Consider the following 20,561-nt stretch of genomic DNA (forward strand, 5'->3'; position numbering starts at 1 on the left):
TTGCCAAACATGTAAATGGGCTTGCCAGTCCCCTGCCAGCCACCTCAGCTGATGAGATTTATAACAGAGATGACTTTCCCCACTGATCCCTGTTCAAATTACATATTCCAGAGCAGAATAAATGATCACTGTTATTGTAAGCCATTAAGTTTTGAGTAATTTATTACATAGCAATAGTAATTGAAACTAGAAGTAAAAATACATTTGACAAACTCAGTCAAGGTTTCATGAAACAATTACTTTTTATTCCCTTGTAAGAGTAGATTCCTGTTCTTATATACTAGTCTTTATTCTACAATGGATGAATCTACTATCTCTAAATTTTAAGCTCTGACACAAGGACTTAAAAAGAGGGAGAGATTTAATCCACAAGTTAAATTGTCACTCAGGGTAGCCTCTCATGATGTGAAATGCTTTCATGCTATGTCAGACTTGACCCCTAAATCCAAAGGAATCCTTGGGCTTTGTGCTGTTGGCATGGAGTCTGCTTGGGAGTGTCTCTCACTCCCTCTCTCTCTCTGCCCCTCCTCTGCTTGTGCTCTCTCTCAAAATAAATAAATAAACTTAATTTTTTTTAGAAAAAAAGGAATCCTGGAATGATTCATGTTGACAAATAGTAAATTTCTGTATGAATCTATAGAAATTTTGTCAACGTGCTGAATTATTTCAGTATCTACTGTTTTTTTTTTTTTTTAATTATGGTGAACATACCAAGGCAGTCTGATTACAAGGAAATAAGCCTTGTCGTTGACCTCTAGTACCTGTTTCATAAATACTGGTTTTCTCACCCATGTGCTGTTCTCAACTTATGAGCCCATCAGTAAACAGCCTAACTTCATGCTTTTCTCATGCAATTATTAGTTGCAGAATTTTAAAGTTAGGGAAAGACATGAGTGATTATTTAGAACGTTTTAGTTGTAAATGAAGTGAAGATGAAGAATGGAAATGTTAGGAGGTATCAAGATTGTTAACCCTGACTACACTTTAGAATCAGATAAAGGGTCTCTGTTTCCTAGTCCATTCCGATTTGATTGTTCTGGAATGTGGCCCAGGCATTTCTGGTATTTTTTAAAACACTCTTCAGATGAGTTTACTGTACAGCCAGCATTGAGCACTGCTGGATTTAGTGAACTGGAGAGCCCCATGTTTTGCAAAGCACAGACCATGTACTCATAGGCCATATATAATAAGGTAGAATGTGAGAGATCTATTATGTTTTTAATTGTCTTTCAATCATTAGGTTAAATCAAGGAGAATGGTTCAGTATGATGTTCAGTTTGTCACTAACGATTCTCTAATACTTTGTAAAGTCCCCTTTTAATTAAAAGAGCAAAGGTCTCAGTCTCAGAGATTTTGAAAGTGTCCGGCTAATACCCATGTACATTATTGTGGACAGTGTGTCCTTTGTGCTGTTTTCTACTCACCGTATTCATTTTGGCAGGTAATGATTATTTTGGTCAGCAGTTTTCTGTTTAAGATGAAAACATACATTTTCCATATCAATTTCCATATAAATATAAACTTAAGAAAGTTTATAATTTTAAGAAAGGAGTAAGGAGCATTTGGTACTAGGATACAGGAAACCAAATTGTGGAGGTGTGACTCTAGTGAATGAAGTCATTAGAAAACATTGAGTTAAAATTACTATGGGAACAAAGAGTAAGCATCCTGAAATCACGGATGCTTAGTTAGGTCCTCCATCAACACACCGCCCTCCAGAAAAAAAGTGTCCCATATTGTTAATACGAACTTGATTTGCAGTAGAAAAGCTGATACCTTACAGCAAACGAGCACTTGACATGACCTAAAATATGCATGAAGTGCCTTTGACTGAGATTTTGTCATCTTTTATGTGTCACTCTTCCAAAAACCATTATGATGGAACAAGCTGGAGCTCTCAATCCAGTAAGGGAACAATTATTCCAAATTGTTGGTATCAAAGAAAATAAAGCAAATTTTGATATGAATAGACAACACATTTTCTGCCTTTAGTATCATCTGTTCAGACAGCTAGGCTTCAGAAAATTTCCAAGGAAGATGTTAATCAGTCAACAAACTAAGACTGTTAGTGTTAGGACCTGTTTTTCCGGTCTCAGGACTGCTGATTATTTCTCCTCCTTGCCTGAACAGTGTACATCTGTAATGGAAGTGACCTTACTGCAGCTGTTTTGGATTGATGGTGGGGGCACATTGTAATTTGGTTGGTCAGATATTCATGTCTACCAACAATTCCTTCAGGGACCTTCACAGAGGAAAACACCACCCAGGTTCCAAAAGGAACCAGCAGGTTTGACTGTTTTCAAGGCACCTGCATATGATTTACATGCAGTGTCAGGATTTGGAAGGCAACCCAGCGACAGGATGAATGATTAACATTGGAATCTATGCAATAACAGGCCGTGTAAAGCGACGAAAAGGAGGTGGATCACTTACTCAACCTCGCCTTCCAAATAGCCGTCAAAGGCTTTTTTTCCCCCCGTAAACTGGAAAATTATGCTTCTTGGCAGTCCAGCAGCAGCATTTACATTGAGAGTGCTTACTAGGAAATTAGTTTTTGCTGATAATTTGTTATATTGAAGTTTGTGCTACATTTGCACTGTTCAAGAGGTTTCCTGAGTTCTAAGGTTTATTTTATACCTTGATTTTTAGCATATGGTAGATATCACAGTGTACTTTCAGCCAACCTATAATTATTAATGATCTGTCTGCTTATTTGTTTTTGCCTGGCATGGGTTATCACATCATGTAGTATTTTTTTGAGAGCAGAGCACTCTTTAAATTACATCAAAAATTCCATTAGCATCATCACCTAAGAAAATATAGGGAAAAGTTAATAAGCTCCTCTTCTATATTTCATGCACACTGAATTTTCCCTTAGCATTTATTTCAAAGATGATTTGGCTTATAAATCCATTTACTGTTTATACCTGTAACATGTTCTAGATGTAATTTTTTTCTAGGGGACATCTACATCATTAGATGAACAAATAATTGGATAATCAAGTAAATCTAGCAAAGCCTTAACATTTTTTTTAAATAGAAAACACTTAAAATTTCATTGTCATCAAGGTATAAATATGAACCTGAAACTATCTGCAGTGAACTTTAAGTTTTCTGGGTACAAATCAACAATTTGTGGATTAACTATACCCCTGATAGCCTCTCTCCCCTGTACTCCTAAATAGTCTATGTTCTCACTTGCCTTAGCATTTTTGTATATGTTTAAGTGCCTTTTTCTCTAACCCTCTTTTTCTAGGTAGCTTGTACTCGTATTGCAAATATCAGTTCAACTATCAATTCACCAAAACTCCAGAAAATCATAGATACCTCTATGTACCTCGAGCTTGCGTTATTACTTTGTAATTTTACATTGGTATGTTGTAGTCATTTGATTAATGACTGTCTTTCAACTGCAAACTCCATGAACATATGGACAGTTATTTTTTTCACTGTTGTATCCCTCGTGACTGAAGTACAGGAGGATGCTTAATCAGTAGTTTTGAGTAAATTATCTTATTTTTAAAAGATAGGGCATTTCAGAAAATCTACAATTCATATAACTTAGTGAAATGTCTCCTGTTTTTCAGAGTCCTGTAAGTGATTAGAATAGGCCTGTCCCATTAGTAAAGGCTCCATTTCTGAGTAAATCTCTGATCAATGGCACTGAAAAGGGAAAGACTGAGAATTGCACTGCTGTGCTTTGAGAGGGAGATCTAAGGGAAGTAGGGATGGGAGATTTTTTAAAAAATGAAGCTTTGACTGCATCTGTCCAGTTCTGGTCCACTGTATTTGAAGGAAGAGGAGAAAAGGATGAGTTCAGGAAAACAATACAAAGAAATACTAACAGACTAATTTAATAGATAACAAGCTACAAGCTATTTTTTTTTAATTTAGATTCAAGTTAGGTAACATACAGTTTAGTGTTGGTTTCATGAGTAGAATGTATCGATTCGTAACTTACATATAACATCCAGTGCTCATCCCAACAAGTGCCCTCCTTAATACCCATCACTCATTTAGCCCAGCCCCCCACCCGTTCCCCTCCAGAAAACTTCTGTTGGTTCTCTGTATTTAAGAATCTCTTATGGTTTGCCTCCCTCTTTGTTTTTTTTCTTTTTTTTTATTCCCTTCCCCTATGCTCATCTGTTAAATTCCACACATGAGTGAAATCATATGGTATATGTCTTCTTCTGACTGTTTTACTAAGCGTAATACACTCTGGTTCCATCTGCATGGTGCAAATAGCAAGCTTTCATTCTTGTTGATTGCCAAGTAATATTCCATTGTGTGGATGTATGTGTGTATGTATATGTATATGTATATGTATATGTATATGTATATGTAAGTGTATATATATATATATATATATATATATATATATATATACCACATTTTCTTTATCCATTCATCAGTCCAAGCTATTTTTTATTCAAAGAATTAATAGTGTTCCTAAGAATGTGCTTGATGATTTTAATGTTCCTAAGTTGTTTCATTTGAATCTAAATATATCTGAGTAATGGATGACATTTTATTGATAAATATGTTAAGATAATAATCTAGTGAGTACTGCTTTGCCACATTTTGACAACTTTTTTCAGTTTTCTTGAGTTCTACTTTACTAATTTTCCTGGTGTTTTTCTGGACATACCTCTTCTCTCACCTTTATCACAGTCAGTCAGCAATCAACTATATTGTAACCAAGAGCAATGAAAAACTGATGAGGACAAGAACTGGTTTGACATAAGTGAAACTTCCCTTGGGAATTTTCTTTTCCTTTTTTATCTTTTTGCAATGTCAGAATATTCAATTACATCTTGATAAGAAATTATAGGATGTTCTAATTGGCACAATTACTTACATTATTATTACCAAATATTTCATTCTTGTGAAATAAATTGGAGTTTAGAATTAGAATCATGTTATTTTACAACTTCAGCCTATAATGTGGAGCATATAAACATATAGCCTTATGTAGTAATGACTGAGTTTTGAGAGCTATTATATTCGACCAAAAAATGCACAGATCATAAGTGTATAACTCAATGACTTTTTACAAAATGAACACACTCAGGTAACCAACACTGAAATCAGGAAACAGCATGACCCATATCCTAGAAATCTTCATGGTGCTACCCATCCTTTGAAAGAAAACCACAATCTACATCTGTGATACAACAGATTACTATAATGTTATCTCTTCTGATTTATGTCTTTGATGCTGAGACTCAGCCATGTTGACGTATGTAGTTATGGTTCATTCATTTTCATGGTCTAATAGTATTTCCTTAAGTGAGTGTTCCACTAGTTATTTATTGTGATGGACATTAAGTTGTTTGTATAGTTTAGCTCTTATGGACAGTGCTGCTACACACGTTTTTGTAAATGTCTTTGATGAGCATAGGCATACATCTCTGTAAGGTTTATACTTACAAATGGAATTCTTGGGTCACAGATTATGCTTATGTCCTGCCTCAGTGGATACTTCTAGTTTTCCAGAATGGTTGTACTAATCATCATGAGTTCCAGTTCCTCCCACATCCTCAGCAGGGCTTGGAATTGTCTATCTCATTTATTCTAAAGTTATCTACAAATGGTCTGTGGCATGTAATTTAGTTTAACTTTCAATAAATAACTTTCCTATATTTATGAAAATAATTTGTTTCACATGTATATATCTGTTACCCTGGCATGGGTTTACATTCTAGAGAGCAGAGACCATGTATTAGATACTTTGCTATCCTTGAGTGAACCTAACATGGCAAACATTCAATGAACTTTTGTTAAGATGAATCTTAACTCTCTGTACTGATCCATTAAAAAAATAGATAAAGAGAGAAGAAACAGTTGAAGAGGAACAATACAAATATGCTTTATTGAGAGAGACAGAAATTAAAGAGAGCAGCCATCTTAAATTTTGCTAAATTTTATTTTCCATTTACGTATTCATCCCCTCAATTTTATGTTGGTGCTGGAAAAAAGTCACTGGTTCCTGCTGTCTACACCTCTTAGTTAATTGCTTCTTTTTTCCACTCTACATTGTAAAAAGATAATTAAAAATTCTGTTTTCCCGGATGGTGAGCCCAACTACATTTCTTCAGGAAGGTGATTTGGTTTTGACATAAGCAAACTAATTATTTCTTTCTTCACCCATTCATACCATAAGTGAAAAGAAATGACAAGTCAATATCTGTCTCTTCCTTACTCTTTCAACAGATACAAACAGCAAGTGTGCCTAAAAGATGTATTTATATGTCTAAGGGCATAAAGAAAGTCCAGTTCCAACTTCCTTTTACCGAACTGCTTTCAAAATAAGCAAATAAACATAAGCAAGAATAAGAACTGACCTAATGCCTTGATGGAATTTAATAGTAACGGTTCTTACTTCCCTGAAAATAAGAGATTTCTATAGAAATGATAATCAACCTCCTGTGAGTGTATGGAGCTCATAAAACCTGAAGAGTTTCTAAAGGTCAGCAAGCATTGAAAGTTTTGTCCTGAGGATAAATTTCTAAATAACCCTGAGGAGAAAGAGAGGGAGGGAAAGAAAAAAGTTCAACTTGAAAGTAAAATGTGCAAACTTAACAGTTTTTGGATTATCATTTAATTACAGCCATCAATCACCTCACATCTGCTTTCTCCCAGTACTCAAGAAATTCAGGCTAAAGCCACAGAATCTGACCAACAGAGAATATATAGCCCATTAAGAATCCAAAGGATAGGAAGCAATATTTGAGGAATTACCCTGTAGGAGATCTTAGGAAATTACCTAGAAGCACGGTAGTGGAATCCATCTTTTCAAAAATACTAGGAAAACTTAAGAGTAAAACTGTCCTTTTAATTAATACAATAAACACTATTGCTTCCTCTTATGTACCAGTTTAGAGATTTTTCAGTAAGTGATCATGTTCAAAGAGCTTTGCTTGCCAAATCATTTTATTTTAATCCATATTTTTACTAATGCGTGCAACTGGCCTGCGGTAAATACTTTTATGAACATGATTTTATATTCTTTTAAAATGAGGACATTTGAAGTTGAGCTTTTAGAAATACATTTGCTCCATTAATTGGTGCTAGAGGATGCCAGCAAATGTCTTTATGGACAGCTGTTATTTTTCAGGTTTAAAGTGTTTTAATTTCTTCTTATTGAGGGGTTCATACTGACTGTTCCTAAATTCTGTATTGAAAGAATTAAATGGCTTTAGGCTTTTTAAGCTCCAATGTGTTCAGAAAAGTGTTTCAACCATGGTAATCCTCTTGTCCTGCTGTATTTATCTCCCACCAGATACCTAAATGCTTCTCTCCTCTTCTCAGGCAGATAATTGCAGAGAGGTTGGAACCAGAGAGAAGAGTTGAGCTGGTGCTGAGCTGTGGATATAAAAATAAGTGTCATCCTAGTGGATGGAAGTAAATAGACTCTGAGACCATAATCTCTGCCCTTATTTACTTTTGAAACCATAAATGCCCAGAAGGAAGCTTGTCATTTATTTATATACAGAAATCTATATCTGCAATCACATATGGTTTTTAACATGTTTTTATTTCCATACATTCCATTGTAGCAATCTTCCATCTTGAACCACCTTGGTCTTCTCTCTAAAAATGGGTTTCATCTCCATGGTGTTGTTGGCTACAGCCTTCAAGACTGTCTGTGTTTTCAAAATGACAGTGTGTTCCTTACCTGTTTTTTCCCAACAGAGTTCATCTGGAGATTTAATGATCAGAAACATTCAGCTGAAACACAGTGGAAAATATGTGTGTATGGTGCAGACGGGGGTGGACAGTGTCTCATCTGCCGCCGACCTCATAGTAAGAGGTAGATATGAATGCCTCAGTGGTTTTTTGTTTGTTTGTTTGTTTTACATTTCCACTAATAATTTCATACTGGAGGAAAAACCATGAGACCACATATGAGCATGTGAGTTATATTATTGATTTGATCCCCCCCCAAATAGTCTATAGAGGATGTGACAATAAGGAGGGTGCTAATTCAACAAAATAAATATCTCAGCTCTGCCCTTCAAATAGCTCTCACTGTAATAAGCATTTCACAGCTGCTGCCAAGCTGATGTGTTTTTGAGCATGTCATTAATACAGCAACAGTGTTTAATATGAAAGGGAATAGTGATAGTGTGTATATGACAACTTCCAGAACACCAGGATCATCCAGAATGCCTGAGAGAATTTGCCAATCTGAGCTACTGTCCAAGGTATTGCTTTGCTACTGGGCTGAAAAATGACCAGAGGACATGATAGAATAAAACAACTCCAGCCAGCAAACTAGGAACTACAGATGTGCATCAGTTAATTAAAAGAAAAGAAATCATGCCAAAAGTAAAAGATGCAGAATTTGGAAAGGTGCAGGAATCCTACTGAACAGAGGCCTCAAAAAGCAAGTGTCATTTGCAGGCCTAGAATACTATGATTTTGAAATTACTGACTCACATCCAGATTGAATATCTAAAAGCAGAAATGTCAAAAAGAAAAAGTGGTTATTGTATTGCTAGGCAAATGCTCTTCTTCCTGAGTAGTTTTGAAATTAGGATCAGTTGTAGGTATTGAATGGATCATGAGACACATTCTTCACTTTGGTATAAAAGATGACATTTATGGAATTACTACCGAGTGTTTTCATTTTTGTTTTCCTTAGGTTCACCTGGACCACCAGAAAATGTGAAGGTAGATGAAATTACAGATACGACAGCCCAACTCTCTTGGAAAGAAGGTACAGATAACCATAGCCCAGTTATATCCTATTCTGTCCAGGCGAGGACCCCTTTCTCCGTGGGTTGGCAAACTGCCACAACAGGTAAAAGAAGAGAGTCAAATGCCATTGGTACATATAAATGGATTTTAAGTCAGCGCCAAGACATGCAGACTGTCACTTCTCTGATATATTCCTTTTTAGTGCCTGAAATCATTGATGGGAAAACACACACAGCTACTGTAGTCGAGTTAAATCCATGGGTGGAATATGAATTTCGGGTTGTAGCCAGCAACAAAATTGGAGGTGGAGAACCCAGTTTACCCTCAGAAAAAGTAAGAACTGAAGAGGCAGGTTAGTGTTTTTGTTTTCTGAGTAAAATGGGTTAATAGGGTGTGAATTTCCATTTCTCTTGGCACTGGTCTCCAGGCCAGCAGGGAATCAACCTCAAAAATCCATTATTGCAATTATCTGACCTATCTAATGGCAGAACTGGCCATATGGCATTTGTCAAAAGACACTCATATAAGTGATTCTAATGTAATGTGACATTTCCAAAAGTTCAGTCCATCATCAGCGTTTATTAGTGCATGTTGAGTGAATATGTTTTTGTCACTTAAGGTTATAATTACTATCTGACATAGTCACCCTGTTAACAAGGGAAATGCTGTTTTCATTTATAACAAGCATTGACAGATTAGTAGGATAATGACATTTGGGAGTTCTGCTGCTAGGAAATCTCATTTTGCCACCATGCTCCATGAATGAGCTCAAGTTACTGGTGATTAGGAATATTTTGACCCCTCAATGATTAAGAGAGAATCATTGTTAAAATTTTATATTTGGGGAAACTATCAGTATTAACCATAAGACTTCTTTTATAATATCCTAACACTGAAACTGGAAATTAGGAAGTGTACATAGTATCACATTATTGAGGCATTTGAGAGAATCAATAGACTTTCCTTTTCAGAATCTTTAATATTAATTAATACTAATTAAAAGGATGTTTGAAGTACAGCTCACATATCACTTTAGATACTAAGCCAAAATAGAAGTCAAGGAATACATTTCAGTAATTTTAATGATGTTTTTTTACTCAGGACAATGCATGTGACATTTCCAGCAGGAATTATGAGAAATAGGGGAACCTTGCTCATCTTTGTAGTCCATTTATTTATTCACACAACACATATTTTTTTTAATATTTATTTATTTACTTTGAGAGAGAGAGTGAACGAGCACGTGAGTAGGGGAAGGGCAGAGTGAGAGGGAGAGAATGAATGCCAAGCAGGCTCCACACTGTCAGTGCAAAGGTGGAGGCAGGGCTTGATCTTACAAACCATGAGATCATGACCTAAGCAGAAATCAAGAGTCAGACGCTTAGCCAACTGAACCACCCTGGTGCCCCCCACAACACATATTTAAGGAGTGTCTACTGCGTGCTCAGCATGTTCTAGATATGGTGGATACAGCTGGGAACAAAGACCACCTTCAGGGAACTTCTATTCTAGTTATGTCATAGAACGTAGGAAGCATGAAGTTCTCAGTGTAAGTAAGGAATCTGACACCTGTGTGAGGTTTATAAAGAGCAGGTCTTAACAAGATTTGAGGATTTGAGTCTAGGTCATTTTTTTTTAGGTAAAGCCAATGTTGGCTCACCAGTTAGATCTCTACTGTGGAATATTCCCAAGTTAAATGTTGATGCTGGATTCATTTCCCATCATACCTAGTGAACCACTTTCCCCTGTTGTATTAACCTTTATACAGAGTCATTTTTTTCTTACTATTTGAGGTATTTTGAATCTTTGATAATTTCATGCAAATGTAAATTATTTGATCTCCCCAAAGATACACACACACACACACACACACACACACACACACACACACACATTGCATATATGTTTTATATGATCCAGATACACACATATGCATATGTATAATGTGCCTGGGATCAGATTACTTCAACTATTAGAAGTAAGCAACACTGGGGCGCTTGGGTGGCTCAGTCGGTTGAGTGGCCGACTTTGGCTCAGGTCATGATCTCGCGGTCCGTGAGTTTGAGCCCCATGTCGGGCTCTGTGCTGACAGCTCGGAGCCCGGAGCCTGTTTCCGATTCTGTGTCTCCCTCTCTCCGACCCTCCCCCGTTCATGCTCTGTCTCTCTCTGTCTCAAAAATAAATAAACGTTAAAAAAAAGAAAGAAAGAAGCAGCACTGAATCTTCTTTCACAGAAGTGTCACCAAATGCAAATAGGGTTTTATCTCTGTGTCTCTAACCTACACAGTTCCAGAAGTGCCTCCTTCAGAAGTCAGTGGAGGAGGTGGGAGCCGGTCTGAGCTGGTGATAACCTGGGATGTAAGTGTCTGGGCACCATCCTCCCCCATGGGGGGTTGTTGTTCCCACCATGGCCTCCCGAGTGGCACTGGTGGTGGTACTGGAGGGAGTGGTAATGTTAGTAGCTTAAATTTTTGAATGCTTACTCTATGCTGATCACTGTTTCCAGCATTTTGTGTATGGTTTTGTTTTCTTTTGTTTTGTTTTCCATTTCACTCTTGGAACATTTTATAGATGAAAACACTAAGGCATAGAGAATATTAAATAATTTGCCCAGGGTCATTTGGCTGGTAAACATAGGGGTGAGAGTCAAGTCCTGGCTGTTTTCTCTCAAGCTGTCCTCACGGCTTTCCATGCAGCTGTAACCCCACTGACGCACACCCACTGATTCCAGCAGGTGCTTCCTTCCTGGCCATGCTCTCAGCTCTTGCTTTATGTTGTAATTAGGAAAAATTTTAATTAACACATTTGAAGTCAAAAAGCATGAGAATTGGCTGTGTTGTTTGAAGATGTTGATGAAAAACTAGAAAGTTAAGAGATCGTGATGGAGTGTCAGTAGGAATTTTTGACACGATCTAAACACAACTTTGACCTTAATACACTGTTTTTTACTTTCTTTTTTTTTATATAGTTTTACTCTTTTTGTATTTAACCATCTAATCAGTGGGCAATTTCTTTCCTTAGACTCAACATTAGGGATTAGATGATTTTTATTTGATTTAAGAGATGAGGTATATTCAACTAAAAGCGTATCTTATGATACATAAGTCACATTGGAGCTACAGAGTGCTCAAAAAGATTTGAATAACTTTAGCAAATTCTAATTAGTTATCTGGATGGCTATGAAAGAGTGGCATATGTCTGTTTAAAAGCAGCTGACTGTGCCACTGACCTTTTTCTCCTTTTTTTATATAACCGCTTAATACGATGTCAATTATTATTTGATGGCTTTTGCAAAAGAATAAGGATTATAGCTCCATTTATTTTTATCTCACTCTCATGTGTAAGGGTGATTTAATATGTCTTTCCTTTGTAGCCAGTCCCCGAAGAACTGCAGAATGGTGAAGGTTTTGGTTATGTTGTTGCTTTCCGTCCCCTTGGAGTTACCAACTGGATCCAGACAGTGGTTACATCCCCTGATACCCCAAGATATGTCTTTAGGAATGAAAGCATCGTGCCATTTTCACTGTATGAAGTTAAAGTGGGTGTTTATAATAACAAAGGCGAAGGACCATTTAGCCCGGTGACAACAGTGTTCTCTGCAGAAGAAGGTATGGAAAACATTTTGATTATATATCAGTTCCAACCTAATAAACCACTTATGCTCCAAAAACTGATTTGGAAGTTCTTTGTGACTTCAGATAAATTTCTTCCAAAGGATAATGACTGAAGTCACAGTGAGATTCACATTTCAGGTGGTAAACATCAACCATGCCTACTTGGAAGTACCAGACTCACTAACTAGTCAGAGGATGTAACTATTGGTTAAAAATCTCTTGATGAGCTGGGGCACCTAAGTGGCTCAGGTGGTTAGGCAGCCAACTCTTGGTTTCTGATCACGTCATGATCTGATGGTTCGGGAGTTTGAGCCCTGAGTCAGGCTCCAACCTGACAGCATAGAGCCTGCTTGGGATTCTCTCTCCCTCTCTCTCTGCCCCTCCCCCACTGTCAAAGTAAATAACCTTTATAAAAATCTTGATGAAGAGTGCATTCAAGTCCCAGTTTGTGAAGCAAGAAACAACACAGCTTTCCACAACTTTCTTCTTTTGGGGATAAGATTAAGATATTCTCTTGGGAATGCCCTAATCTCAGGTTTTATAGTGTGTCCTGTGACCTGCAAATAGGATGTTAGCAGGGTGGACAGAGAGCACCGGAAGTGTGACATGGAGAGGTGTGCAATGTGCAGACTCGAGAATGTGATGCACCAGCTCCAGCCAGTCCACTCTGGACCCGTTCCACTTCTCTGCCTTTCTTCTACACCTGCCCCAACTATGGTATCTCTTTAGAAAATAGTATTATTAGGAGAATCATATGAAATTGCCGTTTTATGGGACAAAAGCAGCTGAATATTGGCTCTCACATGGGGTTCTACTTAATAAGAATGACAGGAGCTAACATGTATTGAATACTTACCATCTGCCAGACTTTATCTAATTTGGATTTTCCAAGGAGGAATTACACGTAGGCACTATTATTATTGTCCATTTATACATAAGAAAATGGAAATTTAATAAGAGAAATTCATAGACTTGCCACACTCCATACAGACTTGCTAAGCTAGTATTTTAACCCAGAGCCTTCGCTCTTAACCATTCTGAACTCATGAAATGTGATTATACAGTGTCTTCTCTACCCCCAGCACCTTGCAGTAAATTGAAAAACATGGTCCACAGTTGTTGTGTATAAAATAAGAAGAAGACTCAATTTTTTTTAATACCCCCGACACTATTCTTATCCTCTCTTTTTCTACAGAGTTTGGAGAGAAAAACAAACAGGTAGTATAAACTTTGCAAAAAAAAAAAAAAAAGAAAGAAAGAAAGAAAGCCTTCATATTAATAGCCAGACCCCATTTCCAAGAGTTGCCAAAGATTTTCATTACAAAGGCAGGGATCTGTGGAAAGATGGCAGTTAACCAGGGAGTTTTCAGACACTGCCTACCCTGTGCACCGTGGATTGGAAAGGCTGGCAGTTAGAAGGAGGGACAACTACAGACTTTCGCCCTCTCCTCCTCTGCCCTTTCCTCCTTTTGTTACTATTCTTGCCACTAATGATGAGTTCGGTAAAGGTCTTTCTATTTCAAACATCAGAAACAGATTTGACTTATCTGTGAGAAAGGTAAGGGATTTGGTGGAAATGTACTAGGACTTATCCAATCAAAGTAAGTTTTAAACAGCACACCTCATAAAGATCATTAATCAGAGAAGTTCTGGGGCCTCAGAAACCATCTACCTCTGTAGGGTGTCACGCGGGGTTGACTGACCTCAAGTACTCCTTCCTTATTTGTCCAAACCAAATTTCGAATACTCAGGAGAAAAAATCCAATAGGTCCTTCCTTGGACCAAGACTCTGTCTCACTATCAATAAGCATGGCCCAGAAGAAGGATCATTTAACACAGAAATGGATATCAGGGCAGGGGGAGCCTCTGCTCAGAGCTGTGCCCTGAGAGGAGAGAATCACTGTGAGCCCCTAAAGCTGCTAAGAGTTGTTTATTACAAAAGGATCTTTTTGTTGTGTTATAAGTTCTGTGCATGCCTGTCTACTCCTTCAGAACAGTGAACTCCTGGAAGTTGGCCCATCTTACTTGAGTGTGCCCCTGTTATGGGCCTTGAATACAGAAGGCACTCACTAAATGCTTATTGAATAAATGAACTCTGTAAAGCATGACTTTGTTTGGCAAAACATAATAAATCAATAAACAGACAGCCTTTGTGGGCTTAGGAGTGCCCAAGCAAGAGCTGTGGGATGAAAGGGAGAGAACAAAGGAAAAGAAGGGAAGAAACGGTACCAAGAAAAAAAGTACAACAGAGGAAAGAACAGGTTCCTGTGGCTGTTTAGCAAGGAAAAGCCCATTGACTCCCAAGGAATGGAAATAGACCAAGACATGGTTCATGTTTTCAAATAATTTTATAATCTACTTAGTTGAATTTTCAAATACATTATAGTACTTTTTTGAAAACAAAAGCTTCAATAGATTTTTGAATTAAGTACCAAAATAATAACTGTATTTCACTTTCTGTTGCCAAACAGAGCCTACAATAGCTCCATCTCAAGTGTCTGCAAATAGCCTGTCTTCCTCAGAAATTGAAGTGTCATGGAACACCATTCCTTGGAAGTTAAGCAATGGACATTTACTTGGCTATGAGGTAATTTCTTTTAAAACTAATTAGACTGTGTATGTATGTTGCTGTGGTACCTTGTCTCCTTTAATTTAAACTTCTTTTTAACAATGACATCTTAACTAAAGTCTGACTTTTATTGAAATTTTACCACCACATTGTCCCATGTGATTATCAGTGGATATTGAGTTTAACTCAACGAGTTGAATGAAAATAACTTGGGATAGAAAAGGAAAAAAAAAACAGTAATATGCAAGGAGATCATATATCAATCAGATGGGCTAAATCTTTTAAATAGATTGCCTAGAAAATAAGAATGAGATTGAACTGCATTATTAAGTTCAAAGATATTTATGCCAACAGGAAAACTCTTTCCTCCAGCTCTTTGTCTTACTTTTTTGGTGGCCTTGTTACATTGCACTCTTTTAGGTTCTTGAGAAGATAGCTGTCTGTAACTTAATTCTTGCCTTCAGTCTGGGACCTAATTCTTACTTTCAAAGAACTCTGTTTGGGGGCACCTGGGATTAAACATCCAACTCTCGGTTTCAGCCTATGTTATGATCTCAAGATTTTGTGAGTTCGAACCCTGTGTTGGGCTCTGTGCTGACAATGCAGAGCCTGCTTAGGAATCTCTCTGTCTTTTTGCCCCACCCCACTCTCTCTCTCTCTCTTTCTCTCTCTCTCTCTCTCTCTCAAAATAAACTTAAACTTTAAAAAGGAAAAGTAAGCAGACACAGAGAAAATGGAAAACATTCCAGATTAAGGAAGGCATGTTGGAGAAGTAGAGGAGTAGAAACTCGCCTGCAGAAGAAAGTTCCTGTGGGAAGGACAACTACAGATAGACACAGGAGAGCCAGGCTCCAATGGCTTTGAATGTTGAGAAGAACCATCCAGACTGGGTGCCATGTTTAATAGGGAGCAATTGGAAGTGGGAGCAGTTGAGCTGAGAACTCACAAGATGAAAAGTCTTAAGACTTCTCTGACAGTGATATTCCAAGAGTTACAGTTATGATTTCATCCCCACCCACAGCCATCTTTTTTGGAAACTTCCCTCACATTTGTAACTCCTGATTCAGTGACAGGTTTCACAGGCACATTTGCAACACAGGACCATAGACCCCACCACTTGCCTATGTAACCTCAAATTATTGCACCACGGTGGCCATCAGATCCATAGACAGTTAAGCTGAGCTAGTCAGATTCTTATTTGATATGATGCACTAAGCAATATAGAGATTGTAATCACTGAGTGTAATGCAGTGATATGTCGAATTTAGGACTCGGTTAAGGCTTCTCAAGTGAAGGCCGTGGGCAAGCAGGACAAAGCTGGTCTGCAGAGATGAGACGGAACAGACATATTCCCATACAACTCCAGTGAATGGAGGAGACAGGGACCCGTGAAGGCTTAGAGAAAGCAACACAGAATACCTCTTTGACAATTGTGCAATTCCTAAGTCACCTCACTGTCTTCTTTTTCATAATGACACCTTGCTCTTCTTTTCAGTAAACTCCCTTTATATTTGAACTTAGAGAGTTTCTGTTTCTGGTAACCAAACATTGACTTGAATAAATATTAATGATAACATAGAGAAAAGGTAGACTAAAGCAGTGATGCTCTAAGAGGGCACCATGTGCTACCTGTACCAGAATTATGCAAATTTTTGCTAAAGTTGAACCCCCAGAGCCTTCCCTGGACTCCCTGAACCCAAACATCTAGGAATGAGTCTTATTAATGTATATTTTTAGTAGGCATCCATAGGGAAATATCTTCTTGCCCCTTAAACACAGGACATTCAGGTCCTGACACGAAGAAACTTAATCAGAGACAGAGCTGCCCAGACTTAAAGAAGTAAAACCCCACACAGATACAGCAAACCAACTTTATCAGCATCTTAAAGGAAGCCAAGAACATTTAGTTGGAAAGTTCCTTTAATTCCAGGACAGTGAATGGAAGCACTGAAAGGTGGTGGGCAGCCCGTGGTAGCTCCCAAATGATTACAGCAATGGCATTGTTGGGACAGATAGGTCAGATGGAAGGAAATGCAAAGGAAAGTAGTTCTGAGCTCAAACCTGCGCTAAACCTTGACTCTGTCATTCCCTGGATGTGCTAGAAAAGTTGCATAAACTTCGTGAGCCTCATTTTCCTCACCTGCAGAATGGTGCAGTAGTTGGCTCAACCTCATTAGGATTTGGGGAGTATTGAATGATACTAGACACTTAATATGCTTTTCACTGTTTCTGGCTCATAATAATAAGCAACACGTAAGTACACGTCATATCTCAGAAGAATTTTGAAATATCAACTTATGGAATTTTCCCCAGTAAATATCCTCAAGCCATTCTTCAACTCTAAGCTTCTTTGCCTCCAGGGAGTTTATGATGGTTGTCAAGAGAAGTTGCCTGTAAGAGCCCTTTCTTCCTAGCTTCCTAGATTCCAAAGCTCAAGCCCTTAAGGAGCTAAGGGGTGTCTGGGTGGCTCAGTCGGTTGAGTGTCTGACTTCAGCTCAGGTCATGATCTCACAGTTCATGGGTTCGAGCCCTACGTTGGGCTCTGTGATGACAACTCAGAGCCTGGAGCCTGCTTGGGATTCTGTGTCTCCCTCTCTCCCTGCCCCTCCCCGGCTCACACTCTGTCTCTTTCTCTCAAAAATAAGTAAACATTAAAAAAAATTTTTTTAAACAAAAAATAAAAAAGAGGGGTGCCTGGGTGCCTCAGTCAGTTAAGCATCGAGCTCTTGATTTCAGCTCAGGTCATGATCTCACACAGTCGTGAGATTGAGCTCCGCATCAGGCTATACACTGGGCGTGGAGCCTGCCTAAGATTCTTTCTCTCCCTCTCCCTCTCCCTCTGCCTCTGTCTCTCTCTTTCAAAAAAAAAAAAAAAAAAAAGAATATTCTATAAGAAAGCTGAAGCATACCTCTATTGGTCATGTCAGGAAACAGAGAGTAATCGAATGAAAGAGAAAACCAAATAATGCAAGTAGAGCCAGCATAGTATCTTACAAAGTCCACACCATCTTAGAATGAGACAGACTTGCATTCATCCCCACTCAGATCGAATGGAAGCTCCATAAGGGACGTGGAACTCTGCTGGTTTATTCAGTGCCAAGAGTCCTATCTGGTACACAGGAGGCATGCAAACAATATGTGTTGATTGGATAAATGCAGTTTTGACTCCATTCTCTTACTGCTGTGTGGCCTTGAACAAGTTATTAAAGCTCTCCAACGTTCAGTTAAAATAAAGATGGTAATAGTAAATAACATACTGCATCACTGGAGAATCAAATGAGATAAAGCCGCTACTGTCAAAATGGCCCAGAGAGACTTGGGCTTTTCTGTTTTGAGTATTGGTCATTGGGATGAGATTTCTTTGGGGGAAAAAGTTTGAAAAGCAGTGAAGAAATATGGAAACAAACACTTACACAGTGACTATTGTTTCTGTTGGTGCTGTTGTTGCCGTTGGGGTAGGAAGCAAAAAATGAGACAGGCAATGAGAAAATGGGACTTCCTTGAAATTAATTGTGAGTTGGGGTGCACTGGCTCTGCCCTGGGTATATAAAGAACAGCAGACCTAATATCCAAATGCGGCATGGATACGCATGTTGAAAGGAAACAACTAGTGAAAATGTCTTTCCCGAGTGCTTGTTAGGTAGGAAGGCAAAGAAAACAAACTAAGAGAAAGATAGACTAATCGGGAAAATCTTAAGAAATAATTTATATAGTTACACCAAGATAAGAATATATATTTTCTTAGGTTCAATAATGACTCAAGCACTAACATGGAGAGACAAACGACTTAGCAGAGTGTTTAATTACCAGTCATGTGGCTAACTTTCTGGGTTGCAGTTTCCCCAATATGGCTTTAAAATTGTTAATAGCTCCTGCTTTTCTCTCATCTCAGTGAGGGTTGATCATGTGCCACCTGGCATGCTGAGCACACATCATCATTAGCATCTAGACTAATTTTCTTTCTGATTTGACCAAGTAGTAGTTGAGGAGCTCATTTCCCTGGGCTCCAATTTATTTCATCTGCTAAGCTATAACACTCAGGCTCAGATCTTTTCTTGTGCCCTTTGGATAGGAACAAGAGATACAGATGTGATAAAGAGGATGCGGCATGTTTAAGTTCATGGGTAGCGGGTGCCGGAGGAGCAAAAGCTCCAAAGTTAGAGCATAATATATACCATCAGTTTCTTTAAAGCCATTATGTGTCTTGAAAAAATAAAAGTTGGGAGAATGACCTTGATAAGTGATTGAAACAGAAGTCTACAAGTGTGAAATAATACAGATTAGCATATTTGGAGGAAACCTAGTAGACTTTTTTTTAAAGTGTATGGGGGGAGAATAACCAAAAATGTAAGCAAAATGCCAAACTGTAACTTCACTGGTACCTTTGTCCTGCCTCCTGTTCTAAATAGCTCTACACAATGTGCTTAGTTCCTAACATTGTAATTACAATGGGAAAAAATGTCAAATATTTGAGTAATTTTTGGAGAGTATGAAAATTCTGTCAGAAAAAAAGAAATATGTATTGAGTCTAATTCCTTACTATCAGGCAAAGAATTAACTTCATCTTAGAATGAGTTGAATGTCCATAGGAAAATTGGAGAGAGACAATTAAGATATATTTAAACAATTAGAAATCAGGCAAAAATGAATTCAAGTAAATGAAATGTAGAACTTTGGCTCAGGGGAAGGATGGGTTATGCTAGAGAGAACAGCAACTAGTGTGTAAGTGAGGGTTGCCCAAATGGAGTTGTGTGTGTGTGTGTGTGTGTGTGTGTGTGTGTGTGTGTGTGTGTTTCAGATATAACTGACATACAACATTATATTAATTTCAGGTATACAACATAATGAGTCGATATTTGTATATATTGTGAGATGGTCACCGCAGTAAGTCTGGTTAACTAACATCCATCACCACACATACTTACAAATCTTGTATGCATGCGATGAGGACTTTTAAGATCTACCTTTGCCATTACCATTGCTTTACATTAGGTCCCCATGACTTTTATTTTATAACTGGAAGTTTGTGTTCTTTATTAGACAAAGGTGATCCCTAGAAAACTGGGTCTCAGCGTTGAGGGATCCAGGGGAATAAATATCTCGGCCTCTCTCCTCCCATATTCTCATCTGCCTTCCGTTGGCCAAATCCAGTGAGAAGCCAGGGTCAGGGGTCGAATAGCACACAGGTCATCCTGAGAGCTGAGAACCAATTAAAGAAGACAGATCTGGATTTGTGTTCTAAAACACTGTTGACTGCATTTTTGTTGCCTTATGTTTATTTAAGTATGTTTGGTGTCTAACAGCTAAGTTGAAATATTTGTCACTCTGAAAATCTTTAAGCATATACAAAATTATTTTAGTCTATTAAAATAGTATTTCTGACTTAATACCTGTATTTTAATGGCTGAAAAAGTGCCGTTTTTTCAATAGATTATTTTTATAGATTGCATCTTGTGTTAAGTTTTAATTAAGTGAAATCCTTTGAGGAATGATATTAAGGACTCCTCACAGCAGGGACATCAGTTTTTGGAAGGACCAAATTACTTGCAGAAACAGAGGTAGCATTTGAAATCCTGACATTCCTCAGGTTTGTTTCTGTTTACTTATACAGATAAAAATATTTTGGCTTGTGATATGGTTTTATGGTTCTGAAGAAAAATAATTATTTTATCTCC

The 20,561-nt window shown here is 37.8% G+C and overlaps 1 protein-coding gene across 1 annotated transcript in view; it reads left to right on the forward strand.

The window, feature by feature from the left end:
• The window catches only part of CNTN3 (contactin 3), a 356,028-nt gene that overhangs the window by 310,479 nt on the left and 24,988 nt on the right, over nt 1–20,561 (forward strand). The window contains exons 14-19 of the mRNA XM_086697583.1: nt 7,696–7,813; nt 8,648–8,806; nt 8,906–9,055; nt 10,991–11,061; nt 12,077–12,311; nt 14,789–14,904. Of these exons, the coding sequence (XP_086553709.1) occupies nt 7,696–7,813; nt 8,648–8,806; nt 8,906–9,055; nt 10,991–11,061; nt 12,077–12,311; nt 14,789–14,904 (849 nt within the window). The remainder of the gene's footprint in view (nt 1–7,695; nt 7,814–8,647; nt 8,807–8,905; nt 9,056–10,990; nt 11,062–12,076; nt 12,312–14,788; nt 14,905–20,561) is intronic.

This window comes from Puma concolor, chromosome A2, assembly GCF_028749965.1.
Source record: "Puma concolor isolate L17-30 chromosome A2, mPumCon1.1.hap2, whole genome shotgun sequence".
In the NCBI taxonomy this organism is placed as follows: domain Eukaryota; kingdom Metazoa; phylum Chordata; class Mammalia; order Carnivora; family Felidae; genus Puma; species Puma concolor.